The following is an 18,260-nucleotide window of genomic DNA, read 5'->3' on the forward strand; positions in this document are numbered from 1 at the left end:
TCCAGTCTGGGTGACAGAGTGAGACTCCAACTCAAAAAAAAAAAGAAAAAAAGAAAATTAGAATGTCTAGGTAAAGAAACAGAAGAGCATAAAAATTACCTGCAGTATGCTGCTATCTGGAGAAATAGCCACTGTTGAGGTTTTGGTATATTTTTTTCCAGGTTTTTCTACACATAAGTACATATATAGCCATTCCCTTATAAAACTGGGATTGCACTGAACTGACTTTTGTTCCTTGCTTTCTTCATTTGATGGTATGTGTCATATAAATGATGATGTAATATACATATTCTTTCTGGTACTGCTTAGTATCTGCCAGTCTCAACACACTAAGCATCTAGGATACCTGCATCTTTTCAATGAAAACCTTATGGAAGAGTCTTTGATCATGTTCTTACTTGTTATCTTAGTATAGGGAAAAAGCTCGTGTAGCCCTGGTGGACCAGATTAGTCTGATGTGAGGATTAAAGAGCTGAGAGAGGTGGTAAGAGATGGAAGGTCTCTCTGCTTTTTACCCACAATTTCTGGTTCTATGTCAATTGTGCGTTTGCTTTTTTGGGGGAGGGACGACAGGTGGGTGGACACCATGCTTCCGATGTGTCCTGTTAATCTGTACCTCTAAGGTGTGCCTAAAGCATTAGCTTTTTAAAACTGGCGATAGGAGTCCAAGGTAAGAGAATTCAGACACAGTCTATTGGAAACAGAGACCCTGCCTCAAACCCTCTGCTCTCCTTCCAGGCCCCAGAGCATGAGGCCATTTCTATGAATGTGATGCCCTTTTGAGGCCTCCAGCGTCTCGTCCAGAGCATGGAGTGGGCCCATTTTGAAGCCCTTTGGTTTACATATTTTTACAGTGCCCGAGGAGGGCCTGGCAGTATACAAGGGCAGTGCGGGCTGGGAACGCAAAAGCTCTCCATCACGAAGTTCAGCAGACAGGGTCTGCTTTCACCTTTCCCCAGCATGTGTTTGATGGCAGAAAGCCCTGCCGAGATGGCTTCACCTTCGCAATGACTGTGGGTCTCTGCCTAGGGGATCCACCAAAACGGAGGCTTCACCAAGGTGTGGTTCGCCATGAAGACCTTCCTCACGCCCAGCATCTTCATCGTCATGGTGTGGTACTGGAGGAGGATCACCATGATGTCCCGACCCCCGGTGCTTCTGGAAAAGTAAGGGCTGGCTGCTGCGAGCTCTCCGGGAACACCGTCTGCCCGGCCCCCATTTCTGCCGGAGCCCAGTTCTCGGGCCAGTGTGTGCCTGGGGCCCGCCCTTGGGCTAAGAGTCACCCTTTCTCCTCCATTTCTCACATGCCAATTGCTACTGGATCCTGGGGGCCTTTCTCGCCTTTCTGGCTCCTTCTCCTGTCTTTGGCCTTCATCGCTGTGGTCAACGCCTTCCTTTGTTGCCGTGGAGAAGCTACCCTGCTCCTAACTGAGCCTGCCCCCCTCACTTACAGAGGGACAGCACTCCCGCAGACACGGCCCCTTCTTCTCACACACCGTGATGTCTCCCGATCTGCTGGGTAGTTTCCACTGATGCTCACACATATTCTACCATCGCCCATCCTGGATCTTCCACTTCGCCCGGCCGTCACACACCCTCTTTCCACTCCACTTTCCAGCAAGCCTTCTCAGAAATCCCGTTCGTGTCTTCTCCTCTCCTCTCTTAGCCCCTCCATCTGGATTCACCCCCACTGTGCCACCGAAACTGCCCTTCCCCGGACCACCAGGGACCTGCATGCTCCACACCCGGAGCCTGGTTTTCAGTGCTGCCTCTCTTGATGCATCATGGCACTTGACCCACTGCCTCCTCCACACTTCTCTTGGTCGTTTGCCTCTGCGGACCACCACTCGGTCTCCCTTCCTTTCTCTCTCTGTCTTTCCAGCCTTTTAGCTTTGGAGGTAAGCCTTGGTCTTTGGACCACTTCTCCTTGTCAGCTGTGCTTTCCCCAGGGTGGCCTCATTCACGCTCATGGTCTTAAAAGTCAGCTGCTCTCTGATGGCCCTGCATTTTTACCTCCGCCCGCAGCCTCTCCTGACTCTAGACCCGAACAGTCCAGCTGTTTCCGGACCGTCTTCCCTCGCATCGAAGATGCAGCATGTGCAGAGAACAGCACTTGGTTTCCTCCCACTCTCAACCTGTTCCCTCCCAGGCTCCTCATTTTAGCAAACAGCACCCCCACCCTTTCACTTACTCAGGCTGGACGTGTGCCAGGCACCCCGTGCAGCTCTACGTGCCACACCTCCCGTCCAGCCCACCAGGAAACCCGCTTCTGCTGCTGCCACCCTAGCGCAGCAGCCGGCACTCTCAGCTGGGTGTGGGAAGGTGTCTGAGCCGCTCCCCTTGCTCCCTGCCCCCTGCCGTCTGTTCCCAGCCAGAGTGCCCCCTTTCAAGTGCTCATCAGATCCTGTTTCTTCTGCTCTGGCTTTCATCTCCTCTGCCCCTGCCTGTGAACCCCTTGATCATGGCCCTTCCACCTCTGATCTCGCCTCCTGCCTGCTGCCCCAGCCCCCTTGATGGGGCTCTGACGTCCACACCCTCAGCCCAGGGCCCCCCGACAGCTTTGTGGCTCTGTGCCTTGTTTCCTCTGGGCCCTGCTCGGACGCCTCTGATCTTGGGGGCTTTCTCCGCCCACCTGAGGTAAAGCCTCACCCATCGCTCTCCATTCTCTCTCCTAGCTCTGTCTTCTTGGCGGTGCTCTTTCTTCACTTATTTATGGTCTGTCCTCTGCACTCCCCCTGGCGTGCCATCTGTGTGCAAGCATCACAAGATCAGAGCCCCTCCTCGTTTTGTTCACTAGCATATCTCAGCATCTAGAAGAGTGACTGCACACAGTAGGAGTTTAATAAATATTTGCTGAATGCGTGGATGAATCACATCACTCAGCTGTTTGCACTTTTTGTTGGCTCTCCAGGCTCTTCGAGATGAATGTCAGGTTCTCTCACGGCGGGGCAGGTTTCTTCATGAGAGCCAGCCCTCATTATTTCTCTGGCCGCATGTCCTGCCACTTCCGGATACAGGCTGCACGCACGTCCCTCAGGGCATCAGGCTCCTGGTGCTGCTGGGAGCTCCCCTTTTACGCCGCTAGCCTCAGGTGGCGTCTCAGCTTGATTTCTGTTCTTGTCCAAGTCAGAAGCCCTGGCAGCAGCCTTCTGCGCTCCTGTTTGTTGGCAAGGTTGCTTATCCTACGCTATCACAAGCCGAATGCACCTCTGTGCGTGCAAACACTTGTCCTATTTATCTGGGTCATTAGATTGAAGCCTAAGCACAGATCATGTGCTTCTGTATGAATAAATCATATAGAAGAATGATATTTTAATAGAGAAGTGGCAGTTAATAGTGTGATGGGGAAAAGCGAGATGAAAGTGAAACAAGCAGCCAAACGAATCTGTGTCTCAGATGTGTTTGGGAGCATTTGTTATTGAAACAAACATGCTAATATGATTCATAGTTGCTGAGGCCATCACATTAACAATGAGTATTCTTCACGGTCAGGTTAGTGATCACCCGAGTAGGTGAGAGAGGACAGCTAATGCCGAGTGAGACCTGTGCAAGAAGGCAAGGGGACACGCAGGTCGTAGGCGGCCTCTTGAGCTGAGGTGGTGCCAGATGGGGTGGGCACAGAGGCGCTGTGGCCCGATGAGGTAGAAAGGTCAGGGCAGCACTCCTGCGTGCTGCAGCTAAATGGGACAGGTTGCATCTCTGTGAGAAACTCATTCCTGAGAGTGGAGCCTGAGTGTATGGCTTCTGTCCCAAGAAGTAGCATTCCAGTTCCCACTGAATTCTGAGGATTCTCTGAAAATGCCTCCCGGAGGTACAAAGCGGCTTCCCTGGTATGTTCTCGCCATCAGAGTCATCTTCGCCCTCGGGATTTCCATGACCTTCATCAACATCCCGGTGGAATGGTTTTCCATTGGGTTTGACTGGACCTGGATGCTGCTGTTTGGAGACATCCGGCAGGGCATCTTCTACGCCATGCTCCTCTCCTTCTGGATCATCTTCTGTGGTGAGCACATGATGGTAAGCGCCCCCCCCAGGAGACAGAGGCCTGCCTCAGCTGCCCTGCGGGAGCCGCTGAGCTGACAGGCCCCTCCTTCTACCTCAGGTCAGCGGAAGGCGAGGCAGAATAAACTGGTAGCTACAGGTGGGAGCACTGGAGTCAGACCCTGTGGTTCACATTCCCGCTTTACCACCTGCAGACTTGACTGAGTGGCAAGTGACATCACTGAGTCTCAGGTCCCTCATCTATAAAGTGGGATTTAAAGGCCTAACATACAGGGTTTTTATGAGGATGCAGTGAAAGAATGAGAGTAACTTACATAAGGGAAGGTAGACACAAGGAGTCTTGTGATCAGGACCCTCTCTTGCTCTTTGACTTGGGTTTCCCGTTCGTTGGCTTCCTCTGTCCCCAGGCACAGGTTAGCCACTGGAGAATGCAGACCTGGCTCTTTCCAGCAGGCAGTTTGTCCAGGTGGCCTAGTAACCTTTACTGCCCCGAAGTACTGACCTCCCTGGTCTCAGTTCACACAGACACCAAATCACATTTCAGGACAGACTGAGAGTGCCATGGATAAGTGTAAGAATGGTGGCTTCACCATGCTGAGGCCCGGCCCTCGTGTTATTCACTGGGCTTCATGGTAGAGTAGACGGTGCTGACGTTCCGTGTGGTGCCACCATCAACACCGGCCCTCTGCAGCCTCACCGCCCTCCCAGGAGAGCAGTGCAGGAGGAGAGAGGGGAGGGCTCCTGCCTGCTTCTTCTGCGAGGGGGGCTTCTTCTGCGAGGGGCCCTCCAGCAGAGACACGCTGAGAGTGAACCCTCCTTCAGCACAAGGGCTGGGAGTGGAGGGGACAGAGACAGGCAGCAGTGGGGGTCCAGAGGGAGCTGGAATGGACTGGTCCACCTGGGTCCCTGTCTTTTTTGCCCTTTTCTCGCTCTGCATTCCTGCATCTTCTTACCCTAAATGTCTTCGTATATTCGTCAAGGGGAGCCGCTCTTGGTTTTAATGAAGATAGGGAGGAACACCTGGCATGTTTAAATTCCCTCCTGTGTCTGTTTTGTCCCCTGAGGATCACCCCACCTTACGTACACAAGCTGTAAGTCATACAGGAATGTAATTCTGAATGAGCTACTTTGTGGACCTGAGACTGCCCCACCTGGGTTTGTGACCTTTCTTTGGGTGGTGAGAGCGTCAGCTCCTATCACCGTCAGAGCCCTACGGCCTGTGTGTGTGCCAGACTCCCCCAGCAGACATGGCCCTTGGTAGCAGGGGTTCTTGTCTCCTTGGTTCTCGTATACCGAGGCCCAGCACATATCTGGCAGCCAGGAGGCGGCCAGCGGGCATCGTTCGAACTACCGGCTCGCCTGGAGAATCCTCTCCCCTCCTCCTGCCATCATCTCCTTTCTTGTTTCGCTTGGCTTTCCTCAGGATCAGCACGAGCGGAATCACATCGCAGGCTACTGGAAGCAAGTCGGACCGATCGCCGTTGGCTCCTTCTGCCTCTTCATATTCGATATGTGTGAGAGGTAAGCAGGTGCCTGCGCCTCTAAGTCAGGATGTGCGTCGCCACACTCCCTCCTGTCCCTCGAGGAGGAGGACTGAGCAGGCGGGTGGTGCTTGGAGCCTGCTGGGTGAAAGCACTGGACGCGACCACAGCCTCCCACGGGGACTCTTCCCAGTAGCTGGCCATACCCTACGGGCTCCATCCCTCTGCGGGTTCTCTGTGAAGAGCTGCCATGATGCTTCTTGCCCTGTCTCCCCAGCTGCAATGCCAGGTCTAGGGGAAAAGGGAGGCTCGCCTTGGCCTCGGGGTTAATCATGGCTTGCCTTTCTGTCTCATTTTCTTTGCAGAGGGGTCCAACTCACGAACCCCTTCTACAGTATCTGGACCACAGATGTTGGAACAGAGCTGGCCGTATCCTTCTGTGATGGGCTCAGGTTTTCTTTCTTCCCTTGGCTACCTGGTCCCCAGGATCATTTTCTCGGGCTCTGCTGATGTTCTCCGAGGGTGCACAGCCAGAGCTCTGATCCTCAGACCAAGATAACAGAACAGTTAAGGTAAATGATGGTGAGAAGGGCCGCTTGTTTTCTAGCCCAGCTGAGGCTGCAGTCCCCACAGCAAAAGGACTGGAGCAGCTGGGTGCACCACGGCCGGGCTAAGTTATCTGTTATATGTCGCTGACCTCAAACCAAGGCATGACTGGCTTTTCCCTGGAGCAACCGAGGTTCATCTCGGGCCCTGTGGGAGAGGCTGTTTCTGAAGTCACCTGTGTGCGAGCCTTCTTGCAGTGACCTTGTGTGCTGGCATACTGCACAACTGCTGTTCGTTTCTGGGACCCAGTGGAGATAAGGCTAAGGTGATTAGTTCCAGAGCAGTCGCTGCGGCTCCTGGTTGGCTGGCATCAATTCGTTCTGCATCATCTTCACGAGGCAGAAGTGGCAGTCCTAGCTTATCCCTTTTAGGATGCTGGATTTAAATATTTTATCTTTCTGGATAATACGTTCAGTGCCTTGGGAGAAAAGACTAGAGTGGGGAGAGGTGTTTGGGCTTTCTGCCCCCAGAGGGCCGATGCCTTGCTTTGCACTGGTAAATGTGCTTTCTCTGGCCATGATGCTTATGTCGATTATAGGAGGTTTGTGAGCAAATGAAATGAACAGAAGCATCATTACCTTGAAATTGAGGGAGTTGAGCTCCACCTGCCCCCACCACACCCTGTGTCCCACCAAATAGCAATAGCAGCACAACAAGGGGGCCCTTTGTAATATTGCTTCTAGCCAGCCCTTTGCTTTTACAGGTAGAGGGAAGTCCCGCCGCAGACAGCCACGTGCCACTCCTGGCAGGGTGCTGTTGGTCACAGGAAAGTTGCATTATTGAGTGCTGAGTTCCCACATACTAACATGCTTTTTAAAAAGAGGCAATCTGGGGAGAGTTGTTGCAGCAGGAAGGAGTTGGAGTTAGGTCACCCGCCTTCCAAGTCGGCTCCTGCTACCCAGCCTTGGTGGCTCTCAGATTGAGCTCTAATGGTAGGTCTTGTAGGTCTCAGTCTTTCCACGGGCCCAAGTGTCTTGGCCCCACCCCTCACTCCCTCCTGGACCATGTGTCCTTCCATTCCTGTTCCATTGGACAAGATTCTCTGTGTGACAGAAGATTGCAAGCAGTTCTTCATCCCTGTTGTTACTTCAAGATCTTTAAGGTCATGCCCCTCCTGTCTTTCTAAAAATCGAGGGACTACCCCAGTGGTTTCCAAGCATGGTTATACTTGATGTCCTAACCCTGGGAACATCTGCTTTTATGTATTGGGGGTAGGGACTGGGCATCAAAATGTGAACTCTTCCTGTGATTTTTTTTTTGAGTTGGAGTCTCACTCTGTTGCCCAGACTGGAGTGCAGTGGCACGCTCCCAGCCATCGCAGCCTCGACCTGCTGGGCTCCAGCAATACTTCTGCCTCAGCCTTCGAAGTACCAGAACTACAGGCATGCACTACCACGCCCGGCTGTATTTTGATTTATTGTAGAGACAAGGTCTCGCCAAGTTGCCTGGGCGGGTCTCGAACCTGCGGGCTCAGGCAGTTCACTTGCCTTGGCCTCCCAAAGTGCTGGGATTACAGGCTGAGCCACGGAGCCTGGCCTTTTCCTGTGATTTTAATGTGTCTTTTTACCTGATTGTATTTAACAACCAATATTACATGACATTAGTCTTTTCAAATGAATTGTGTACATGAATCTCCCGGGGACCTGGTTAAAATGCAGATTCTGACTCATGAGGTCTAGGGTAGACCCTGGATTCTGCGTTTCTGACAAGGCACCATTTCTCTTCTGACTTGGCTTAGAAAGCAATTGGAGCCACCACTCTCTCTGTGACACTGTTGTATCAGGAAGTCTACCATTGGCATTAGAATGCAAGTTTTTAGTATTGTGCCTCCCTGAGACTTTTCTAAATGTTTGGAGATGAATGAGTGTTCCCGGCAGAGTTGGGGGAAGTGCTGGGCCTCTCAGCGGGTGTCCTGGGCTGGCCTGTCGTTTCCTTCACTGGACACTCCCAGATGGCCTTCATCATCGTGGCCGGGATCTGCCTGTGCCTCTACTTCCTGTTCCTGTGCTTCATGGTGTTCCAGGTGTTTCGGAACATCAGCGGGAAGCAGTCCAGTCTGCCAGCCATGAGCAAGGTCCGGCGGCTTCACTATGAGGTGAGCAGACCTCTCCGCTCATTCTGGGACTGGTGCTCTATGTGGAACGCACACACCCTGGAGGCTGAAAGCCTTTGCTTTCAAATACGCAGTGAGAGATTTCCATGTAGGATCTCTGGGCAAAATTAGAAGTTAAGCCCTATTCCGAGAAGCATCTAGCAGGCCTGCCTAAATCTTGGGTTTTTCTGTGGCATGCGTGTGTTTCCACTCCCTATAAGGAGTACACTTGCTGGGCAGGTTCTTCAGCTTTGGAATGAAGTGCAGGTGCATGCTGGACTGCTGGACGGGAGACCTGACTGTGGCCGGTCGAGCTGGGATTTGGCTTGGGATGAGGCCTCCGTCAAGGTTCCCGGTCCCAGAATCGGCTTCAAGATGGGTTCCACCCAGGTGATCTGATTTCCAGACTCTCACGGGCCATGTTCCTCTAAAATATCTAGCAGGTGCTCAGATAAAGCTCAGTAATCTCTATTTGTAGACTGCGTTCCTCATCTAAGAGAAACACTTAACATTCTCAAATCTCTAATCAGGCAACACATTCTTGATTTTTCAAGGAATCCTTGGGTGCGTGCCTAAGTGGCTATCCTTAGAGAAACAGGCCTGATTGCTCTGTGAGAAGAGAAGCAGACACGGCAGAACTGTGGAGTTTTTCTGCACACAAGAGCCTCTGAATAATAGACATCTCTCCCTGAAACACAGGTTCTCTTAATTCCTGCTCTCGGGAAACCACAGGCACTCTCTAAGGCTTGCCTTTCTCCAGAGCTGGAGTGACATGAGAAAATTCAACCAAATCCACTTCATGTTGATTAATATGCACATTTCTTTTTGTTCACTGGAGCAGAATTTTATCACAACTGCATAAAACTTGGATTTGGTAACTTTGAACCCTTGCAGAGAAGCATAACCAGCTTAGTGGGGAAATTAGCTGCCTCACGACGTGTTGTGAATATCATTTCCCAGGCTTCATGAGAGGCGAAAACAGGAAATATTTGACCCAAGAAATTCTTTAGCTGCACTCATCTCTGTAGGAGAAATAGCACTATGTGAGGTCATTTTGTGTCATTCTTGGGAATTTGGTTTTACAGATTTCTTTATAATTGCCTTGTTATAGATTTATGCGGTGAGAAAAGAATTGGGAGCAGTTGATGGAGTATTAAACTTCCCTTTCTTTTCTATTAGGGGCTAATATTCAGGTTCAAGTTTCTCATGCTGATCACCTTGGCCTGTGCTGCCATGACTGTCATCTTCTTCATTGTTAGTCAGGTAAGTGGACTCTGAGATGTCAGGGTGAGAACGTCCCTGGAGAGGTCCCTCTACTCGGCACAGTAAGTTCCATAAAGCTGCTGAGGAAAGAAGCAGAGACTACGGTTCTGCACAGCTGGTCAAGCCACGTTCATTTAGACCACACCAGTCTGGGGCTTACTATCACCTGGCGAGCTGGATTGTGTCTTCCCTTTTCAGCACAACCTTGTAGGAGGTAAACGCTGCTAAAGAAATTAAAAGCCTGCAGCCACATTGAAGGGTGCATATTTCATTTACTTAAGAGAATAAACCTATCAAGCCCAGTAGCACAACATTAACAAGTATTAACTGGATTTTATCCTTATCTAGCATTGACATAGATCCTTTTACAGCCCATCAGCCATTCTTTGCAGTCATTATATTGCCACTTAGATATGAAATGTAATTCAAAAGTCCCCTTGATAGAAGATCCTTATCTCTCACTGGTTCTTTCCAAAACTCAGAATTTTGCTATCCTTGAAAATCTCAATAATGATAATAATTTTAAAATATGGGTAGCTTGCTTTGGAAAGTACTGTTTAAATCTAATTACGTATCTATCATTCATTTGAGCCTCAAAAAAATCCTATGAGGTAAGTAGGGTAGGAATTATTATCCTAGTTTTCTAGAATATGAAATCTAATAGCTTTAGAGAAATTTCCTATTTATGCTGCTCTAGCTGGGTGGGATAGTAGATGGATTATTTAACAGTTCCAAGGCTTAATTTTCTTATGTGCAAAATGAATGTGATAATCGACCTACAGAAGGTTGCGATAAGGGTCACAGGAAGTAATTCTTGCAAAGAGTGATACATTCTGAAAAATGCTGCGTTAGGTGCATTTCGTCATTGTGTGAATATCGTGTTGTACTTCCACAAACTTAGATGGTGTAGACTACTACACGCCTAGGCTAATATGGTTTCTCTCTGGCTCCTGGGCTACAAATCTTTACAGCATGTTACCGTACAGAATGCTGTAGACTGTTGTTATACAGTGGTATTTGTGTACCTACTATAGTAAAAATATGGCATCATCTTATGGGACCACTGTCCTATATGCAGTCTCTTGTGGACCGAAACATCATGTGACAGACACATAGTACGCAGGAATAGCTGTGTTCTTACAACTAGCAAGAAGGTGGAATGTCTTACCAAAGGACATGTATGATATTAGTGACAGAACCTAGTTTTTCGGACTCTTTTGCAGTGTCTGTCATTTAGCAAACATGGAGAATTTTAGTAACCCAGCTAAAACCTTAGGACACACCTTTCTCCATTCTACCAGCATGTTTTCCCTCTCATACAGGGGCGCCTGTGTGCTTTTTGTGTATGGACCCCTTTGGCAACCTGGTGAAGGCAGCAAGTCTCTTCTTAGAATATTTTTATATGAGTAAAATAAAATACTTTGGAATCCAAAGGTAATCAAATATATATGTATATATGTGTATATATATGTATATATGTGTATAAAAGTATATATATTATATATATATACACACACACATATATAGTATATACATATATACTATACTGTACATGTGACAGATACAACAGGCATATTACAGATTTATATCTATAACAACTTTAATTGATACAAAATATCATGATTTCCATTGATAAGAAGAGCACAGATAGTGCCAATACTACAGGGATTTTTCCGTATTTGAAGTGGAAGTGAATGCTAACTTTCAGTGAGGGACTGGTAAAAACAAAGATATTTCTCTTCTAGTTCAGGGACCCCTTGAGTTCTGTCCACAGACACTCAAGTGGACCCCAAGTTTGGAGGCTGTAGAGTCCTGGGGGTTTGCCCACTGTAGAGTTATTAGTGCTAAGTGTTACTGGCTCTGCTGAAAGGTTGAAGGATGTGGAAAAAACAAGCTCAGTTTATATGTATGTCTTCATAAGTTCGGTTCACTCTGTCTCCTTGACCTGCAACAGGGCTGTGTTTGTATCACATTTTTTGTTTATAAAGCCCTGGAAACATTACTCTCCACTCCAGATGCAGTGAAACTAGTTCAAACTCTGAAGGAGCTTTTCATTCCACCAGCTGAGGCTCAGACACTCATGTTCAAACAAGGGTGTCTGAGGCCTGACTTCTCCTTTGGCCAATTCTCTCGTGTGACGACCAATATGCCTCTCAGTTCCTCTAGTCCCTCAGTAATGCACAGTGACGCGTCAAAACAGCCAGGTCTGCAAGGCCCAGCGCGCAGAAACTCAAGCACGATAGACTGAGGAGTGGAAGGCAGTCCTGGAGGCAGGAAGGAGGAAAGGAGGGCACTTCCGGTCCTGAAGCATGCTCCTGCCTCCTGGGAAGCATCCTCCCCAGCCCACCTCTCACTTCCATCTTGTCTCTGCAGAGAGCTCCTTGCATCTGAAGTCAGGAGGGCCTGATTCTTCAGGCAGCTGCATGTCGCCAGAATTTAACCTTGTACACGTTTAATTAGTGCACTTTTTAAAGCTCTGTCTTCCAAGGAGCATAGTCTGTGGCTTTTCTTTGGAGAATAAGATTAATATTCCATTGCCCCAGCATTTTCTAACACAGCTCTAGCCTGTGGCTGGCTTTTTATATCTGCTGCGACAGTCAGCCTGGAGTGGATTTCAGCTCTGAGGGGGTAGCAATGAGCCCTTTTGAATTCCATTAGCTCCTCACATTCCTCCTGCTGGGTTTTTTTTAAAGGTTTATTTATAGACATCTAAGACGTTTTCCAGCATAACTCTCAGTGTCCCAGGTACTGTATTAATATAGTCATCAGAGGATTTATTTTTTAATGTCATTTTGGAAAGTCAGAGCAATGAGCTCACCTGAAAGGAAACCTATTGGGTAACTTTTTGAAATGGATCCCAGCCTTAGGTAAAAGGAATGTATTAAAACTCCCATTATACTCGCGGGCTTGCTGGGAGAGCTCGCATTTAAGCCCCATGAAACATGATGCGGGGTGGGGGGGCGGATCGCGCCAGGATAGCTCAGCTCAGAGGCCAGGAATGAAAGGCTACAGGCTGTGGAATGCGGCGACCTTGAGGCTTTGTAGCTGGGCACTGAGGTGCGTTCTTTAATGCCTGCCACTTTAATGGCCTCAGTCCTAGCAACCAGGAGAGGGTACAGCTCAGTTTGGTATTTCAGCCCCTTCCCTCTGGAAAAGAAAGAGGCGTTCCATTTAGAGGTGGCGGCTGTGGGGAACAGAAGTGCAGTGCAGGGGAGAAGGGCATGGACCTTCGCTGAGGGGACCCCCAGGTGCCTGACATTCAGGTCGAGCCCCACGCAGCAGACTCCCAGAGAGCTGTCCCCTCTCCTTTGTGTGTGTGTGATCACTTCATTTTGTTACTTGCAGAGGAAATGCTTCCAGTAAGAGAACCTGTGTCTAGGATTTGGAAATCGTGTTGTTAAGTGGAATACTGGTTGTCAAGACTACTGGGTGTAAAGGGATTTGACCTTCACTTGGCTCCGGGGGTATAATTGGGTGGTTTCACACAAAAGTAAATTGTTCAAATGTAAAATCAGGAAAAAACAGGGACTTGTATAAGTGAGACTGGTACAGAAGGTGAGAGTTTGGGAGTTTTTCGGGGGGAGAAGGATTGGGGCTACCTGATATTTCTCCCTGAAAGTTAAAAGAGGGAGGACATCTGTCACCTCTGCCTTGGCATGAGTAAGATTTTGGACTGACAAGGCCTGCTCTGTTGAGGCTGCTTATTGTGGGACACATTGGTGGGAACGTGCTCAGAGCTCAGGATGTCTCCGGCATGAATAATTGAGGGAGGAAAGGGGCAAACAATTCAGTCTCCAAACAGTAGAGTTACACTGTCTGTACAGTTCCTTCGTTCAGCTCAACTCTGCCCACAGCAGGAAAGTATGCATTTACAGATTGCAAACTCAGTCGGACGGGTAGCTTTGCAGGCCCATTCTAAGCAAGGTGCCTGTGTCCCAGGGTAGATATGGGATGGGCATGAGGCTGGTGTTTCCTCAGTCATGCTCAGTTCCCGTGGGCCCCTCACAATATGGGCCTCTCATTCCAGTCATTCTACTGCAAAATTCTGTGTGTATGTATCCAGATTGTTTTATGCCATATACGACTGTATCTAGGGTATACAATGCGTGTGGACTATACAGACCTGAATGTGCAAAGCTGCGTGTACATACTATGTCAGTAATGTGCAAGTGCGTTACGGGCACTGAAGGGGATTTCTAAAGGAGGTTTGACCTGACACAATAGTTGCTGCACACGCTCCCTTCAGAGACCGGCCCCTTTTTAAGACAGCATTCCAGCTCTCGTGTTGGGACATCTTCTTCTGGAGACAGAGCCACAGCTTTCTGGCCGGGCGAGGCACCACGTCTCTCTGTGCCACGGCTTACCCGTGTGTTGAATGGAGGTGTGACCTACCCAGCTCACAGAGTTGTTGTACTGCCTCTCACTCACGTAAGTGTTTAGTGCGGTGCCTGGCACATCCCTAGCACCCAGTAAGTGCTCACTATGCTTCTCCTTGTTATGAGCGCAAAAGAATCTTCACTTCGCCCATGGCTGTGTTCACCAGTATTTAAATGAAGTAACACTTGTCACTCCTCTTACTTTGTTTTTGTTTTTGTTTTGTTTTGTTTTTGCTTTTGAGTTGGAGTCTCACTCTGTGGCCCAGACTGGAGTGCAGTGGTCGCTCCCGGCCACCGCAGCCTCGACCTGCTGGGCTCCGACGAGCCTTCCGCCTCAGCCTTCCGAGTAGCCGAAATTACAGGCGCGCGCTACCACGCCCGGCTGATTTTTGATTTATTGTAGAGATGAGGTCTCACCTGCCCAGGCAGGTCTCGAACCTGCGGGCTCAGGCAATCTACTCTCCTCAGCCTCCCAAAGGCACAGGATTACAGGCTAAGCCACCGAGCCCGGCTTACTCCTCTCACTTTGAAGTGCAGTTATTAGAATTTGCTATGGCCTGAGAAATTGCCTCTTCACTTTTTAGCCAGGCATTTCATAAGAGAGGGGCTGTTTTCTGTCCCCACCATCTCCCTCCATGTATTTGCAGTAGCCTTCTTGCATGCCCTTGTGCTTTTATCTCTTTTCATTCAGCACTCATCTGTTGAGCACCGCTGAGTACCAGGCATACAAATTGGTGTGTCCTTATCCAGACCCGTCACGCCAACCAAGCAAGAGCCAATTTCACCAAAATTGTCAGTGCTGAGTATTCCCAACTTACGTCACCGGGAGTGAGTCTCTTGCCAGCCCTCCCTCTAGCTGAAGGGCCCACTGACTTAACCAAGTAGAAGAGCTGCCATATTGCTATATTCCTTCTCGCTCAGACCTCTCCCAGTCTCTCCCCCACCCCCTTAATGACATGCAGAAGAGTCTCTGTGTTGTGACAGCAGGGACATGGATTTTAAGGAAGGCTCTCCTTCTATTATAGGCTTTAAAAATCATCATCAAGAAACTCTAAGTACTATAATTTGTATAAAGTTAGAATATTCCATACTTAAAAGTAAGAAGAGTGACATTTGGAGAAGACATTTCTAAGAAGTGCTAAGTAGCCTGAATACTATACATTGCCCTAAAATTAGTAATGTTTAGGAATGCCTTCTTGGCCAACAATCAAACAAAATGAAACCACTTCTGGGCACTTTACATGAAATGAAATCCTTTTCCAAACAAGTAAGAGTTTATGGTGATTTTTTATTTATGGTTCACAATAACAAGCAATCATGCATCACCAGGCCAAACTCCAACAGGTAAGTGGCAGGTTAAGTGACACTCTAGATCTCTCCAAAAGAAACACCTATACTTGCACCTCGAAGAGCCCTGGGGTCCCAACAGGGCATGGGCTATTCAAAGGGTGCTGTGTCATCCACAGGAGGTGAGACCCATCTGCTTGCTAAGAGCCTTAGTGTTTTGGTCTCGCTCGCCATCTCACAATGTAGATGTGGTTCCAGTGATGGCTTATAGAGCCCAGCCTCATTCACCTACATGGGAACATTCATCCGACACTCATGTTCCCTTTTGAAGTTTCCTGTGGCAAGCAGAAGTGATCAAAATCATTTCATCAATCTCGGAACTGGCACAAATTATCAGTCACTCAGCTCAGCAGCTCTCTAGGCGGTTCTTATGCAGTCCTTATGTCTTCAGGCAACCCTTAAGACAATTGCCAAGTCCCTAACACAGACAGAAGCAGCTTCAAAACTTCTCTTGCAGAATTGCAAAGTAGATGAAAACCTCATAATTACCTTTGCGAGAGACTTACCTCAAGTGACATTATATAAATAACTAAGATTTATTTACTGTGTGCCCAGCAGTCTCACTGGTAACCCTGCAAATTATTTTACCCTTAAGAAAACTGAAGTTCAGAGTCATCATCTTACCTGTTTCACATTGAACAGAGTGAGCAGTAGAGGCTGGATTTGAATTAGCCTATGGTGCATACAGGCACCAAAGATACAGCAGCAAACAAAGCAGAACCGGTCTCTTCCTGCAGGGAGTTTACATCTAGCCGGGAAGACAGCAGAGGAAGGGTTATCACTGGAATAGTGCTAGGCTCAGGCCCAACTTGGGCCATGTAGACACAACAACGAACTGTTGCTTCAGGAAGAGACACACCCCAGGGGATGCTAAATGTAGACACTGAAAGAACCACTGATTGTGCCTGATACAGAGTCAGCCCTCAAATCTGCCCCAAAATAATCCAGATTAAAAGGTGGAGTTGGAGTCTTACGTGGTCCTTCAATAGGTAGAAACAGAGGTGTGGCTTTTGTGTTGACTAGCTTCTCTCCTGGTGTTACGTCTCTTCTCTGTTCCATTCGTATCTCACTGTCCTTTTTCCGTAGGTGACCGAAGGCCACTGGAAATGGGGCGGTGTCACGGTCCAAGTGAACAGTGCCTTTTTCACGGGCATCTACGGCATGTGGAACCTGTACGTCTTCGCTTTGATGTTCTTGTATGCACCATCCCATAAAAACTACGGAGAAGACCAGTCCAATGGTGAGTCTTGGTCTCTCTAACACAGCTTGATTCAGGATAAGTAGGCATCCAACTCTACAAGATTTAAATGGCTGATGTTCTGGGTTCACTGGTTGAACTTGCCCTCCAAGTATACTCCTGACACTGGGAGACATAAATGAGCACCCTCAAGTCATAAGACAGAACGCCAACACCAGCCAGGTATCTCTGGAAGTCTTCATTTTTAATCTTGAACATACATTGAGAATGCTACATTCTAGCCTAAGACATGTCCCGACTTTTGTACCAAAATCAAATTTACTTTCCTGAATCTTTTGAGTGGCACGGACTGCTGGAAAGGATGCCATGCTTACTCTTCCAGTTTTGAGAAGCAGGAGCCTAGGTTGCTAGGCAGAGGGAGACAGGGTGTGAGAGCTGAACAAGGGGCTGGGCTCCACTTTTCCTCTGTTCCCTTTTCTTCAAGGGAGCTTGCTGACATGTGTCTGCCAGCAGTTATTTTCCCATCCCCAGAACCCCCTGTCTTTCAGTACTGGTGTGTGCTGTCTTCTTCTGTCTCACAGCCACAGGACCCTGAGATGTGGCAGCTTCAAGTAACCTTAGAGAATTTACTTGATCTGGTCACTTTCTAGGTAAGGAATCTGAGGCCCACAGGAGGGAAGTGCTTGCCCATGGCTTCTCCACTGGCTACAGCGGAGAGAAAGGGTTACCGCTGTCTAGGCCAGTGGGGCTAATGGGTGACAGGTGGCCTGGCAAACGACGGATCTCATGCGTCCTTCTGCTGTTCGGCTCCAGCCTTATCTTTGCTTTTCTTTACCCTGTATCACCAAAGGCACTGTCTGAGATGTGCTGTCTCTAATCGGAGCCAGTGCCCTTCACTCTGTCTCGGGCCTTTTTAAGACAAGTGTTTGGCGAGTGTGTGTTGCATGAGTGGGCTGTACAGCTGCCTAGATCTAGGCCTGATGAAGCCCTGCTCATCTCCTGGGCCCAGTCAAAATGCAGCCTCTTCTTGGAAACCTATTCCTGATCACCCCGACTGGAATCCAGCAGCTGACAGCCAATGGAATATTGTTTCCATGGGCTGTTGATAAGTTTAGGAGAATCGTTGGGTTGCTCGGCATTAAGTTTTCATTACAAGACATCTTAATGCCTTTAGTACATTCGTTTGTGCTACAACTCTTTTAAAAGGGGTGGAGGTAACAATATTTCCCAAAAGTATTCAATTGTTTGTCCCTGGAGCCCTTTCTTTGGGAGTTTGTTGTCCCTGGAACTAGCATCCTCAGGAACAGGCCGAGGGGACAGCAGTCTACGTTCCATGTGACGCCCGCTGGGTAGAGGTGGCGGCTGCATTGGCCCAGCCTTTGCTCTCCGGCTGGATCACTGACTCCGTGAGGGCAAGACCTAGCTCTTAAGGATGCTCTGAGAATGTTGAATGAATTAGTGCTTTAGAAATAAGAGCTCCAGACTAGCCTTTGAATTTCACAGATGGCTCGATGATCTCGGAGGTGGGAGGAGAAGAGGGGAGTAACGACGCAAGAGATGGAGACAGAGGAGTGGGGGAAGGAGACCCCGTGCCAAGGGCCAGGGGAAGTGGGGTCTCAGCCACCACCCGTCTGTGCCATGACTTGCCACGGCCATGTGAGAGCATCCTGGACACAAGGCTTCTCTTCCCTTAGCCCTCGACTCCTTGGCACACTCAGTCTCAGGTCCGTTTCTGGCCATGGGTCTGGGGGCTCACCTGCCTCCTGCCCAGCTCTTGGTCCGGCTGACTGCCTTTCTGGAAGACTTGTGAGCCCGGCAGCTGTATGCTAGCGGTGTCTTGACTCCCCACACAGAAGCCTCTCCAGCCGTGGACCACCACGGTGCCAGCAGCAAGT

General features: G+C 49.0%; 1 protein-coding gene across 3 annotated transcripts in view; it reads left to right on the forward strand.

Moving 5' to 3' along the window:
* The window catches only part of WLS (wntless Wnt ligand secretion mediator), a 127,990-nt gene that overhangs the window by 74,301 nt on the left and 35,429 nt on the right, over window positions 1-18,260 (forward strand). For all 3 annotated transcript variants that reach the window (XM_008061632.1, XM_008061633.1, XM_021714217.1), the window contains 7 exons: window positions 1,030-1,166; window positions 3,849-4,017; window positions 5,426-5,523; window positions 5,849-5,912; window positions 8,041-8,184; window positions 9,361-9,444; window positions 16,254-16,407. In XM_008061632.1, the coding sequence (XP_008059823.1) occupies window positions 1,030-1,166; window positions 3,849-4,017; window positions 5,426-5,523; window positions 5,849-5,912; window positions 8,041-8,184; window positions 9,361-9,444; window positions 16,254-16,407 (850 nt within the window). The remainder of the gene's footprint in view (window positions 1-1,029; window positions 1,167-3,848; window positions 4,018-5,425; window positions 5,524-5,848; window positions 5,913-8,040; window positions 8,185-9,360; window positions 9,445-16,253; window positions 16,408-18,260) is intronic.

The sequence above is a fragment of the Carlito syrichta genome, unplaced genomic scaffold, assembly GCF_000164805.1.
Source record: "Carlito syrichta isolate Samal-C Ts95f unplaced genomic scaffold, Tarsius_syrichta-2.0.1 Scaffold305343, whole genome shotgun sequence".
Lineage (NCBI taxonomy): Eukaryota > Metazoa > Chordata > Mammalia > Primates > Tarsiidae > Carlito > Carlito syrichta.